Source organism: Podarcis muralis, chromosome 9 (genome assembly GCF_964188315.1).
Source record: "Podarcis muralis chromosome 9, rPodMur119.hap1.1, whole genome shotgun sequence".
NCBI classification, from domain to species: Eukaryota; Metazoa; Chordata; class Lepidosauria; order Squamata; family Lacertidae; genus Podarcis; species Podarcis muralis.
The window spans coordinates 32,993,998-33,009,183 of record NC_135663.1 but is presented as its reverse complement, the minus strand read 5'-3'; the positions used below and the strand labels follow the sequence as shown (position 1 = coordinate 33,009,183).

The window sequence follows — 15,186 nt, the reverse complement described above, 5'->3', positions numbered from 1 at the left end:
TATTCTTAAGACTCCTAGTTACATGTAGGGGGTGGAGGTTCACTCTAATCATGCTGAGGTGGTGAGATATAAGCCATACCTCCCTAGGAGCTGCTTTCCCCATAAGGGTTGACCCACCATGTCTGTAATTAAGTAAGAAAAAAAACTGGGTGCTTAGCAGCGGCATGCTACATGTCTAGCAAACATCTAGTTTGTCACGTGGTTTCCAGAGTAGCTGAGAATAAAGTCCAAGAGTCACATATGAAACTCTAAAGAAAGCTGGCAATGCTCACGCTGACATGTACAATGATTTATAAGCTGTGTAAAAATCAAATGAGAGCTGTGAGCATCAGCTCTCAGGGTTGTGCAATAAAACAATGATTGCAGTAATTGCTGTTTTCTCCCCCTTTGCAACAAACATCCTTGCTTTCATCTATATAAATATATAAATACAACAGATCATTTCATCTCTATTCAGTGTACCAGTGGTTTTGTCCATACTCAAGAGGTCAAAAAATAGGGGGGGGGGGGGGAAAGCACATCCAAAAGCTATCTTGCCCGCAGCAGGAATAAAACCCTGTCCTTCATCTTGCTGCATGTAAGTGCATGTGTAATATTGCTGCCCAAATCAACTCAAATCCATTTTGGTGACACTGATACAAACATAAGCAGGGATGCAAAAGGCACTGATGGACATAGCACTAACCATTCAGAGCTTTTTATCCATCAAAATGACTTTGATGCTGATGCTGTTACCTCCACCATCAAAATGGGGCAGATGGCTCATCTAAATGCAAATAGGTCACTTTTTCTGTCAGAGCATATTTGTGGATACTGGACCAGCAATCAAGTGAATTTGCTAAAAAGGGTTATGAACCAAATTCTGCAGACAGACAGACAGACTGTTTCGTCAATTCCAGCACAGAATACGTCCTAGCAGTCTAGATGAGTCTGGTAGTCTAGGTTATTCAGGCAATCTAGTAGAATTCTGATAACAAGACAAAAAGTCCTCTTCATGTTAGCCTTTTTGTAAGAACTACTGGTACATTATGGGGCTAAAATCTAATCTACACTTACCTGCAACTAAGCATCACCAAACTTGCTACTGAGTTAATATTCATTGGTCTATGCTGTTCATATGCATTCATTTCAAACACTTAATACCACTGATTTCCCTTAGGAGAGCTCTTGACAATTAAGCAAGCATTTAATGTTTAGAATATAAGTGTGTGTGTGTGTGTGTGTGTGTGTGTGTGTGTGAGAGAGAGAGAGAGAGAGAGAGAGAGAGAGAGAATACACACACACACACACAGTCATACCTCTGGTTGCGTTCGCTTCATGTTGTGGATTTTCAGGTTGCGAACGCAGCAAACCCGGAAGTGTATACTTCTGGGTTTCGCCCTGTGAGCACGCCAGAAACAATCTGCGCACTTCGCACATGCACAGAAGTGCTCTATTGCGCTTTGCGCATGCGCAGTAGCAACACTCTACTTATGGACTTTTTGGGGTGCGAATGGCACCCCAAAATGGGTCGCATTAATAAGTAGAGGTACCACTGTATGTATGTGTGTGCATATATATGTGTGTGTGTGTGTGTGTGTGTGTGTATGTATATATATATATGAATGAGACAAATCTGATCCTGATATTCCAGATGCAGCATAAAATGTTAGGTTTTTTGTGGTCAGTAGTGTGAAGTAATGTACTTCAACCTATTCCTAAATTTTCAACACCTGGAGGATGGGAAAAGTTGTGTAAAGAAATACATAAACAATTATCCTGACCATGCTACACATTCCATAAAGTACACCACAAACTCAACAGTATATCGCAAATAATTACTGCACACTGATATATTACTGTACCTTTGTATTTGAAATGTAGCCTCTGGTGTTGATTATCTTGTGACAGCTATCCCATGCTTTCAGAGGCTTTAACTGATTATTCAGTGCCGCTGTTGTGGTGACTTCTTTAAGCACATATTAGCACATATTCAAGATCTCTCTAACTAGCGGCAACGTTTAACTAATTGCCAAGCTTGCATATAACTGCTCAAAATACCTGCTAAAAGAAAAGCTTAAAGAAACTTTCTAGAAGTGAGATAAATGTGAGTGCAATTAACTTGGAGTGCAATCTTATGAATATCTCTTCAGACTTAAGTCCCACTAAGTTTGATGGGGCTTACTCTCAGATAGGTGGGTATAGGATTGAAATCAAAATGTATTAGCATAGCTTTTCTACATCTTCATGTAGCATCATCCCTACCCTTTTCCTAAATGCAGATCTTCCACTCTATTCCCCCAATATAAACAACACAGGTGATATGCAACCAACCTTCACCACATCCTCCTCATGTTCCCAGATCCTACAATCCCATGTCCTACCATCTCAGCAGTCTGTACAGCAGGGGTGAGGCATCTCATTTTTCTGCCTGAGGTAAAACAAGAACGTGCTGCTGCACCACTTCTGCAGCCTCCCTTACCTGGATTGCAATGCCTGTGAAACAGTGATGACGATGATGTATTCTGACAAAATTTCATGAGGTCTTTTGCGAGTTCTCATGAAATTTCTGCCACCCAAGACAGCTGCTTCACATTGACTGATGGACAGACCAGCCCTGCTGTCCGGATTTCAAGCCAACATGCCTGCATGACACTTTTCCTTCTGGGCCCTTGAGATTCTTCACTTCAGTCTACCTTCTCTCATTGAAGATGCCAAAGGGCATACTACTACAGTTCTGCCCCTTGGAATTATCAGTCCATCACTTTTTTTTGGGGGGGGGGGAGAGACAAGCCCTCATTACTTATAAAGCTGTTGCTACTAATAATATTATTGACTTGGCTCACAAAATTGACTCAAAGTGACTTACAACACAGTATGAACATGAAAACAAACAAATAAAAACTTTAAAAAGCCATGCATATAAATAAAAGACAGGTTTTACAGGACCTGGCCCTTAAAATTGGACACAAATACTCAAAAACATGTACTAAATTGTGTTCAGAGTTCCTGCTTGTGACCCATGACACATTGCAGCTACTAAGCACCCTCTTCAACTTCTGCCAGTTATGAAGCCACCATCCTACCGTATTCTTCTTTATAAATCCTCCAATTGGGGCTACGTGGTGACCGCCTTACATTTTTATGTATATAGGGATACATATACAGTTTGTACAATAAACATGTCCATCTCTGCTTTATTTCTTTTATGCAATTTATTAAATATAGATTATTTCAGTCAAAGCACACAAATATTTGCCACAAGGATGCAGAAGAATGTTGAGATACCAACGAAACCAGTATTTCTTTAGTCTCCATTGGCATGGGCAGCTGAAAAAAAGGCCCTCTAGCTATTCTATCTAGTCAATCTAAGGTGGTGATCCGGAAGGGTCCAACCAGGGCCAACAGTATGCTGATGTGGTTAACTAGCTGACTCAAGGGAGCTAATAGAGGAAAGAAGGCTTCCTTCAGAAAATGGAAGTCATGTCCAAATGAGAAAATGTATACAAATTTTGGCAAAAAAAATGTAAGCAGTCAATGAGGGGAAAGAAAGAAAGAAAGAAAGAAAGAAAGAAAGAAAGGAAGGAAGGAAGGAAGGAAGGAAGGAAGGAAGGAAGGAAGGAAGGAATCTAAATACATTAAAGCAGGAAATTGGCTAAGGATGTGGTTGGACCTTTGGATGAGAAGGCAGTTGAAAGAGGAAAGGTTAACTCACATCCCTGCCCCGCCAACTGCTCCACTCTGTCACATAGGAGTGAGACCACCTATAACAAATAACTCATGTAAAGTGTCCTTGCCCTTGTCACATTCAAAAGAAGCAACCCAAAGGGGTACCATTCCCTTCAGAGTTGATCCTCTGGACCTGGGTTGTCAGTGGGTGTTCTCCAAATAGACTTGTATCCTGGAAATCATCTACAGCAATGGAAGTTCTTCCTCTTCGTGTGTAGGGCTAGCTCACCAAACCATCTGGTTACTCCACCAAACTGTTCTCCAGATGCAGTAGAAAAGTTCAGGAAAAGCTAACATTCATAGCCATCTCCTGTCCAGCCATAGTCCTGCTACTGTTACCTATATTCTTAAAGTAAACCCCACTGCATTTTACAATGGAAATGTGATGTTTTCCTTGCAGCACTAAGTTTGCCACTCAGTAGCAGTGAAAATATATCCCAAAGGGTTAGCTGAATAATATATGCACATCAAAAGACGAGTCTCTCATTTTTTCCTATATTTTGCTGGATATTGGCATGGATCCAACATACCATTGCAGTCGTGCCAGAGAAGATCGAAACATACCCTCCAACATTTCTCTGATCTCTCACCCTCCCCACAAGCACACACACATCTGGCCACATAAAAATCCTCCCCCAGCATCAATAGACTTTCAGGTGCAGCTTTGCAGGGATACACGGACTACAGTGCTATAAAAGCCCAATTTCAAACCTAATGTGATAAAAGTCTTAACAAATCAATTCTCACCCTATTCAATTATCAACTTAAAATACAATTTCTGAAATAAACATTAACACTTGGGGGGGGAATGAAATGAAAAAGCAGAGAGTAGATCTACATATTTGGGGAAAACATGTTGTGCACTCCTCCAAGAACAGTAACCAATTTAAAATGCAACTGGTACTGATGGTGTCAGTGATTTCAATGCATTTTAAAAATCCCTGCGTATGGAAAGTTAACATGGCAAGGAGAATGTTTTAGCAAATCCTTCTGTCTGGCACTCAAGTTTTATTCATGCTGCAAGTTCCTTTTTCTTCTTTTAATCTGCAGAAAACATCAACCCTGTTCAGGCATGGTGCCTGAAGGACATATGTGCCAGCCCTTCTTGCAATGTTCCTGCCTGACCTTCCCATACAGTGGTACCTCGGGTTACAGGCGCTTCAGGTTACAGATGCTTCAGGTTACAGACTCCGCTAACCCAGAAATAATACCTTGGGTTAAGAACTTTGCTTCAGGATGAGAACAGAAATCGTGCGGTTGCGGCGTGCGGCGGCAGCAGGAGGCCCCATTAGCTAAAGTGGTACCTCAGGTTAAGAACAGTTTCAGGTTAAGAACGGACCTCCGGAACAAATTAAGTTCTTAACCAGAGGTACCACTGTACCATGAAGAAGTTTGAAGGCTCCCATACTCAACACAGGAAGGTCTCTGGCAGGGATGCTGCAGGTGGGACCTGCATGCACCCTTTTCTTAAAGGTACAATATAAGTTGACATATCCACAATGATGCTTTCCATCCATGCTGGCTGTTATTTATTACGGCACAGATCTTCAGATAACAGCATTATCATAATCCAGCCAGTGTTTCCTTAGACTTCTGCACATTTGAGTTACTCGTCCCTATTTTCTTCTTCTTTTTTTGTGTCACTTCTTTATCCGCTTTGGTCTTTGATTTTGTGTTCAAAAGCAAAGCAATTATATCGTGTTTTGAAGTGCTATCCTATCAAATTTCAGCCCGTCCTTCTAATTTATCAAGATTATAGAGTACTTAATTGCATTCCGCAAAAGATTTGCAATCCTTTCCAAGCTTGTATTGTTTAAATATGTGATTAGCATACTCTTCACTGCAATGTCTAAGTCACTGATGAGTCATATTATGCCTGAAATAGGCCACTTGTTATCCTCTTCATCGCTGACACTAGGCCATCATAACAACAATTAGTGTGCTTTGTTACCGCAAGCTATATTTCTGAGCTCTTGTTTTATTTAACTACAAAAAGGTACTGACACAATGACTTTGATTTGGAATTGGGCAAACTTAACGCTGTAGATTTCTGTGCCCCACACAGGTAGGCCTAACAAAATGTTTACTGCCTCCTGGGTTTCAGATGGCAAAAGGGGCCAGGCAGCTCTGAATCTTTGTTAAAGGACAGGCTACTACAAATATAAACAACTCAATTCTTTTTATAATTTATTATTTAAAGGCAGTTTACATAAAAGAAACCAATTCATTTTGCTTCTTGTAAAATCACAAATGAGGAAAAGAGGCTACTGAGTACCAAGAAGAAAAGGAAAACATAGGCACCTGGCATATTTAAGCCATTTAATGTACATTCTGTCCAAGCTAAATTCTGCTAAATACATTAAATTCCGTACTAAATTAAGAAATGATGGGCCAAATATCTCTGCAGCACCTGCCATGTGCAGGCTGTAGCTAGCTAAGTCTCTGTGTTCGCTTGGGAAACTTGACAGGCTAAAACTGTGGTAAAATATTTATTAAATTTATATCCCACCCTTCCACTCAAAGGAATGCAGGAAGAGGCCCATCCCTCCCTCCCTTACCTGGTATTTGTTGTTTAACAATAATAATGCAATTGCTAATCACATAATTAATGCAACACAAGGTGCTTGGTATTTTAAAATTTTGCCTGAGGGCAACTTTCACCTTTGGCCAGCTTTGCATGGGACACTTGCTAACTATAGCTTGGGGGACACACACAGAGTAGGCATATAGCCTCTCCTCTCTTTTTCTGATCCATGCAGATAATCTGTAGATGGGACAACTGTCTCCACCCTGCTCATCATATGGTCAATCTAATGACTGAGGTGGGGACAATTTGCATCTCCATTAGAATCCCCAAGTGCTGTGTCTACTTTGACTTTTTGTGTCAGTTTCTGCCCAAATTGGTATGTTCTGGGTGGGTGGGTGAAAAAAAGTGCTTGGAGTGCCAGATCAGAGCCAGGAATTAACCACATCAAATGCAATGTATATTTTTTGTTTTTTTGTTTTTGTTGGTTTTAAAATTTTTTTTATTTATTAAGGATTTTCTTGTTTTACAGAAGTAAGTGTAATGCCTCGTATTTTTTCCATGTAACATTTTTACAAATCTGTTTCATTTGTCGAGACATTAGGGGGAGAAGAAGAAAAAAGGGGGGAAAGGGGGGGTGGAGGGAGAGAAGATGGGTGGGGGTGGGGTCGGGTGGCGATGTTTCTATTATGCTTAATGTATGTAGAGTTTGGTGTCAGCGTTGCTTGTGTTGTTCTCTTATGTTCCTTTGGTGGTGAGAGAGGTTGGGGTTGGCCTAGGGTGTATGCTATGTGAAGTTGTCAGTTGGTTTAGAACATGGCAGCTGGAGTGCTAACTCATTCAACGCTTGGGAGTCCCCTATTACAACAGCTGAACTGGCTTCTGGACCACTTCTGGGGACATGTTGAGGTGCTGAATAGTAGTAGTAATAGTAGTTATTAATTAAATTTGTATAACGCCATTAATCAAAAGATCATCAGGGCGGTTCACAATAGAAAAACATAAAATGAGAATACAAAAATACACAATGCAACAAAAACAAAAACAAACCAATAACCCCCCTCCCAAAAACACACTCAAACAGTCCCTCTTGCCTTTTAATTAGATTCTGCTTTAGTTCCTAATGTATTCCAGATAGATTGATTAAAAATGTTTTGCTGTAGAATCACAGAAATGGAGGGAATCCAGTAGAAGAGAAGACTCCCTGGAAGAGACCCTGATGTTGGGAAAGATTGAGGGCACAAGGAGAAGGGGACGACAGAGGACGAGATGGTTGGACAGTGTTCTCAAAGCTACCAACATGAGTCTGACCAAACTGCGGGAGGCAGTGGAAGACAGGAGTGCCTGGTGTACTCTGGTCCATGGGGTCACGAAGAGTCAGACATGACTAAACAACTAAACAAAAATCTGTTGCAGTCAGCAGAGAGAGGCATGGCCATACACCTGACCTTCCCACAGCAGGGTTGCTACAGCTTAGCAGGAGGGAGAGAGAAATGGGTGCAGTGGTGGGTTTATTGAGAGTGCTGGATCGGCCCACACAGTACAGACTTCTCCACCACGTCACTCCAGCAAGCTGCTGCTGCGTAGTCAACTTTGCCTTTCCCTCTCCCCACCCCTCACCTCTCCTGGTCTTCTCTTCTTCATGCTAAACCTATGCAGTTCCTTCCATTTTCCCCTCACAGAAACCAAGTTGCTTTGAGAATTTTCTACTTTAAAATAAATCAAAACGCCAGTTCAAGTATGCAAATATGTTTGCCAAGAAACTGCAATGTGTGTGAATATTTAATTCCAATTATGGGAAGCAGTTGCTCATGATACAAGCCAGGTGGGTGGATAGGGCACAAAATGTATCTTTGGTTGTGACAATGCCCCTGAACATACCCCAGATCTAAAATACATTTAACTCAGGCACAATCGCCTGCATAACATGCTCATCACAACAGCCCACATGTCAGTCATGAGAGTGAGGCTTTAATGTGGATCAGAAGCAAGCCACAGAGTAGAAAATGCATGGTAGATGAATGACAAATGTAATGCATGTTAAACCTAACAACTTTGTTATATTGAAGACTTTAGTCCTGACTTATTCATGTTCTTCATTATATAATGTAGCACTTAACTATTTTCGTTCTTACTAAAATAGCGTCGGCAGTCATTTAGATAGATAAGCTTCATTTTCTCCTTTTTAGTTTTGACACTACATACATCCTTTCCCATTTTTCTCTACGGGTACATAAATTAAATACACACTTATGGCAAAGTGAATGTTATTTTCATTTGTGCTTTTAACCCCACAGAGAAATCTTCTGCTTCATATTTTGAGAAGGCTGCTCTCAATCACTATGCCTCAAATATTATTGTGTGTTCCCCACCACTACCTTCCTGCAGATGAGCAGTGGCATAGCACTATATGATTTACTGCAGAACATTATTAACCAAAACTAACACAAGTATTTTATATGGTGATTACATAGGAAACTGACTTTTACATGGTTAGACTATTTGCCGATTTGGCTGAGCATTGGTTAATGCAGTCTTTGCCAAACTGGTGCCCTGCAGCAGTTTTTGTCTACAACTCCCATCAGCTACAAGAAGCCCAACTGGCTGAGCTGAGGGAAGTTTTAGTCCAAACCATCTGTGGGCACCAGCGTGACAAAGCCTGGCCTAATTTGACTGGCAGCAGCTTTTCAGGTTCTTCCAGAGATCTTTCACATTTATTGCTGCCTGATCCTTAAAAACAAAAACAAAAGGAATGCCAGGAATTTAACCTATGCAAAGCACATGTTCTACCACTATGATAACATCCCTTGCTAATTAAGTTTGTGTAACTATTATCTTTGGTATAAAAATGAAATCTAGTTTTGAATAACAGAAACCAGGGGAAGAAGGTTGGGATTCAGATTTAGGACAACTAAATCTCTTTGATTACAAATCATAACCCATTCACAGTATTTTTTTCTCTCAACCGATTTGTCCAATGCAAGCTTGTATTCCTATGCATGCATAAACAGGGGCCTCTCCAAGAGCTAGTTTAATTCTCTGCTCTTCATACGGTTGCTTCTTCTGCAGGACGAAGGTAGTTGAAAGGAAGTCTTCTTAAATGAAGGTGGATGTTTTGGAACCAGGGACCTTAAGATATTAGTGGCAGAGTATTAGGAAAAACATAACAAATTAAACAAATTAAAAATATGATAGCTAGAAAATATTGCTGAGAGATAAATTAACTACTAACAGCTGGGTTTCCTCCCTATCATACAGATCCAAAAACAAGAAAAACATTGCAACAGGAAGCTCTACTGTACACCTCCTTGAGATCAACGGATTTCATACTTCATGGAAGGTGTTCCGAGCAGAAAGGACAAATAAAGATGGTATTTATGGGGTTGGGGAATGCTCAGTAAGAATCAGTAATGCTAATGCTTAAAAATTTCTAGCTGTGTACCCTGTTAACTCATGTTCTCCCAAATTAAGAGCAACTATTCCATATCCTAGTTAAGATCTCCACTACTTGAATTATAGTAAATGAAATCATTATGACAGCCTCATTTTAGTACTATCTCAAAACTGTGGTGCAGTGCCATTTTTCAGTAAGATATATACCTAAAATTCCGAAAAACAACCATAACAATCCATAATATGCTAAAATCATTCTTGCCAATTTACAGAGGTGATGACAAGCTGTCAGACCACGAGTTATGGAGAATGTGGAAGCTGGCATGCTATTTTGTGATATTTCTGGTTTGCCTAATACAGTTGTTAATTTTCAGTTTCTTTGTGCAACTAAATGGTTTCTTGAACTATTAGCGCATATATAATTTCTCCACCTTTTGGTGATGAACTAACATTATATATTCTTGGTTTTGCAAAGAAGCTTATAGTCATTGTGGTTGAAAGTACTACGCAAATGGCACTGAATCATCTCTGTCCTTGCTGCATTTTATAGAGACATCATACTGCAAAGTTCTCTTCAGCATCTTTACCACACAAAGCATCTCTTGCAATAGCTGCATAAAATAGCTGCTTTGTCAATCATATATTTAAAACTAGAAAAGTGGATATATTCCCCTTCCTGTTTTTCTTGTTCTTTTTAAGCGGAATTCAAAATATTCATGGAATAAATATTATTTATATGTAATTTTCTTCCCAAAATGAAGTTAATTTTCAGGATATTTCAACATAACTATTTTCCCACTGCCCATTATTCCAACCATCCCATGGCTATGACCCTCTGAGAGTGCAAGTAACTGTTTCCTTAAGATTACTAACAAGAGATAAAGTATGAGATAGAAAATCTTTTCATACATTATAACAGTCTAATAAATGATTTTTACAAGATCACATTATTACAACCCATAAAAATGAACAACAACACTAGTTTGGTATGGGGAATTTTTTGCAATTTGTTTGTTTGGCTTTTTTGAAAAAAGATTAGTTTATTTATTTAAAAGCAGTGATTTTTAGAACTGCAGGCAGTCCTATGCATGTTTATTGAGAAGAACATCTCATGCTTCTGCGAGGTATGGTATGCATAGAATTATAGGTTTAATATCTCAAAATGCAGGTGGACTAAATGTGGGAAATTCTGCACATAGTATATCTGGCATAGTAAAAGGTCTCTTTTGCATCCTGATATGATCCAGACACTTACATGAGTTGTTATTTTGAAAGCTTGTCTTCTCAAAAGTTTTTTCTGGCCATGCCATTATCCATGGCCAAATTACAGGCTGTGGTTATAACATCTGAATTATGTGGTTTCGTCTGAGTAGCATAATATTCCCACTGAAGTCAGCAAGGGTTTGGTTCAGATACAGAGGATCTTTAAATAAAAGCCCTGTGTGAATTCTGCTTGTTGCCATCACAAATTATAAAAGACTTTCTTCATCCTCACTTTTAACTGCAGCCTCTTTAACTGCAGAGGGGCACTGACCTTCAGGAGTGGCTTTCAAAACATGTGGCGGCTGTGAGACGGGCAATCTGGAAAGACTCAGCCTATGCTTAACTCAAAGTTACCCAACCTGGTGCCCGCCACTATTTTGGACTGCAACTGAAATCATTCCTGACCAATGGCCATGCTAGCTAGGGCTGATTGGAGTTGTAGTTCAACAACACCTGGAGTCCAACCTTTCCTATCTCTTCAGCTGGAGAAGAAGAAATAAGGCTTTTCAATATATGATTACATTCTACCTGACTTGAACAGACCAGAGCCAAGGCTATATCAAATACTTAGCACCAGCTCCTCATCTCAAGTTTTATAGGCAGATGCCAACTTGAGTCTACTAAAACGCCCTTTGGTCATTTTCCCCAAAGGCTGGACAAGCAACCTGAAAACCTTTTTTTAAGCCAGCTATCGATCAGCACATCTAGTCTTTGCCATGATTAATTATCACTTTTAGTGACTGTAGAAAGTCCCATTCAATAGGACTTGCTTCTGAGGTACCGGTAAGTTCACAGAACTTCTGTTTTGGTCTCAGTCCAATCTTAGAATCCCATTACTTGGTTTTTGACTCTTTAATATCATTAAATAACTCCAAAAGAATAAATATCACATTTGCTCTTTTTTTAAGGCTCCAGACAGGAGAGTTTCATAACCCTAGCTGGAGATGTTGGAACTGAGTGCACACCACTGAGCTACAGAGCTTCCACAATATACCGTTATTATCTAGATACTTACAATCTGGGGCTAACATTATATGTAAGTCTCAAGATTCTTTCTGTCCATATGGGAGAAGGGGACAACTTCCCTGCCATTTATATACTCATTACTGTCTCCTTTCCCACTCTATTCCCATTTGGTTTTCCACTTCATGTCCTTTAACCCTTTCTGCTGTCTGTCCTCTCTGCTTCAACAGACTTTATCATTCCTACCATTGCAGGAATTGTGCTTTGCATCTCTTTGACCCAGAATCCATTTGCCCACATTTTGTCTTTACAAATGTTGCCAGATAGGAAAAGGACTACTCTTCTCTTAGACATTTCATGTCTCTCAATCCTTATGACGTCTCCTGACTTTTTAGTAGTGCCATTCTAAATGGATGAGATTTGATAACCACAGCAATTATAAAGTATTGCAAACAGAAACATTTTCCAAGTTTAATTTATCTAGAACAAGGGACAGGACTATTTCTGTTGGAAATAAAGTCAACTTCCCCCCTGAAAATCATATGCAACGGTTGGATGAATACCATCTGGCATAAGCAACTTATTTTTATTTAACGTGTTAGTATGTTCCAGCACTTTGTCACTTGACTTCTTATTCTCAGATGCGGCCTCTTAATTACCTGACATGAACAGATAAAATGAATGCAACTGTCATAACAGCTACTTTGGAATCTGCTTAATCTTATGAGTTGATCTCTGCTAAACTAAATTATTTTTATGCTGTTCCAACTACCTTTTAAACACGCAACTGCTGGGCTTGGGCATTTATTAGTTATGTGAGATATATGCTATATTTTATTGAGTTAGCTGTAATTTTCACTAACCCACTCCATATTCCTGACTTACTCTGTGAAGCTCTATTTAGCATCTTGAAGTTTTGCGGTGCAGAATGTATATGCCGCTTTTACATTTCTGGTTAAGTCTACATTCTTTGGCTATCACAGGAGTGGGGAAACCATGGGCCAAATGTGGTCCCTCAAACCTCTCTATATGGCCCTACATCTCTCCTTGTGCCACACAACCTCTTCAACAACAAACACTCTCGCCAGGCCATTCACCAGCTCTGCTTCACTATCCCTGAGCTTTCATGATGGGATTAAGTCTGCAGCTGCTGCCTGCTGCACTGCAGTCCTCCCCACCCCCTGTTATCATTTCTCCAAATGTATGTTTCACAACAAATGTTTCCCATGTCAAAGGCTGCTCAGGGAAACATTTTCAATCACACACAGGGGCTTCTGCACAGGCAGTGTGAGTTTGGGGGCAGCTCTCCCTCAATCCTAGGAACTGGCTTCTTGGGAATTATTAATAGAGTCAAAAGTCCCAGTGGAAATACAGACTGAAGTTCTAGACTTTATCCATTCTGTTTCTGGGATTGCTTTGTTCTTTATCCTTTGAATAATTAAACTTGTTTAATAATATGCAAATAATATATTTCTCTCCTCCCATCCTGAAGCTAAGAAATAACACAATTTAAACAATAGGCATTTTATTTGTAGGGTCAAGTATGGCTTCCCCCCGCCCAGCTGCAGACATGGGTAGCATACCTTGCTCCGTTCAGAGTTTTCTAAATTAGCTTTTTTTGTTTGTTTGTTTTAAATCCCCTTTGTAGCTTTCAACAGCTCCTTGATACTTTTTGGGGGGCACAATTTGCCCCAAGAGAATGTTAAACTTAATTAGCCTGTGGTCACTATAGCTCGACTCTAGTTACCACTTGAATAAACTCGGTTGCTTCTCTTAGAATTGCAACTGAGAATAGGCTCTCTCTCTCTCTGTTGGGTTCAAAAAAGAAATTATTCATTGTAAAATATTTTCTCAACTCTATGAAATATTGTGCTCTTCAGTAGCTGGTTTCTTCTCCTTCACCTACCTCTCTCTCTCTCTCTCTCTCTCTCTCTCTCTCTCTCTCTCTCTCTCTCTAAAATAACTCTTGCTTGTTATGAAGTTCAAAATCTAACTTTATACAAAAGAAAACATTAATTGCAGGTAGGGGAAAACCTGTCTGATTTTAGTTTTAATATAGCTTTAGCCTGAAGTCTAGAAACAAGTCTAGAAGCAAAAAAGAAAGAAAGAAAAAAGCCCTGAATCCTATTCCCCTTTAAATGTCTTTCAGATACCACCAACACATTGCACAGGCTTACAAATCTTCAAATGTACATCACAACTTATTAGAAAGTAAACAAACTAGAGGGGCAGCTATGTAGAGTGGTCTAAGATTTAAATCATAGAATTTTAATCATAGAGTGGTCTATGATTTAAAAAGGCAGAAGCAACAGGAACAGGCTGAATTTGGATGATAAACCTCTTATAGCTGTTTGGCACTGCAAAGTTGCTGTTCATTTTCAGCCATTAGAAGAAAAAAGATACACTACCTTCACTGAACAAGCTCAGGCATCACCTTAAAGAAATGTACAATGCTACAGGTCTGAAACATATGACCTAAAATCATGAAAAGGTTATTAGGAATGCATGGCTGAAGTAGTATCTCTAGAGTGAAGGGTGCATTTGGAATGGCTGATCTGCTGAACAGTGAAAAAAAGATCTGTCAATCCTCCTCTAGATCATTAAGTTCAAAGGTAACCTAGCAGGTACAAGAAGTACAACCAGATGGTGTTTCGGCTTTTTTCTTTTTCTTTTTGGAACAAGTGATGTGCCTTAACATCAGCTGCTAGAAACTAAAATATACAAAGCTGGAATCAGAAGCTTCTGCTATGTCTGGCTTCTTAGTCTAAAAGCTAAAATAAGCATAAATAAAGCATAAATTCCCGCTTTAAGATGGGATCCCTCTAGGACAGAACTGGGAAGGGGAGGGCAGAACTGAGAAAAGGAAGCACTGCTATATTGCATTTCAATGGTGACATTACCACTCTCATCAATTAGATTTGCTTTTCTTTCTTTCAGAAAGATCCCTGCAACCTTTGCAGCCACTGCACTTCCTAAATGAAGGCACTGGTTTTCTTCATTTCCAGACACACAGACTCATCCTAAGCACTTATAATCAAGGGAAGACTTTACGATCTCCTAATAAAACATAATGGGCCGGTAAGCATCGCAATGTAGAATCTCGGGCCAAAGAGTGATTTCAAGGCACTCCACTTGGCACGGAAATGAATAAGGAATTCTCCTCTTTCACCTAACCCTACGCACCATCTTCTGTATCACAAACAAGCACCATCATACTTACAATGGTCTCAAGAATTCAGAAAGCTCCAGAAAAGATTGTTAAAAGTTCATCCCATGAAGGATGGTCAAGAGAACAAAAGGCGATGGCAGCAGCAGCAGAGAAATATGAATCGGAG

At 39.7% G+C, this 15,186-nt stretch overlaps 1 protein-coding gene across 19 annotated transcripts in view; it reads right to left on the bottom strand.

The window, feature by feature from the left end:
• The window catches only part of PCDH10 (protocadherin 10), a 55,532-nt gene that overhangs the window by 21,016 nt on the left and 19,330 nt on the right, over positions 1 to 15,186 (bottom strand). For 3 of the 19 annotated variants that reach the window (XM_028742904.2, XM_028742901.2, XM_028742894.2), the window contains one exon: positions 7,980 to 9,361. The exons of 15 other annotated variants lie outside the window; for them this stretch is intronic. In XM_028742904.2, coding sequence (XP_028598737.2) covers positions 9,279 to 9,361 — 83 coding nt within the window. In that variant the 3' untranslated portion in view covers positions 7,980 to 9,278. Of the gene's footprint in view, positions 1 to 7,979; positions 9,362 to 15,186 lie in introns of those variants that run through there. One more of the 19 variants, XR_003708165.2, reaches the window with a different exon arrangement.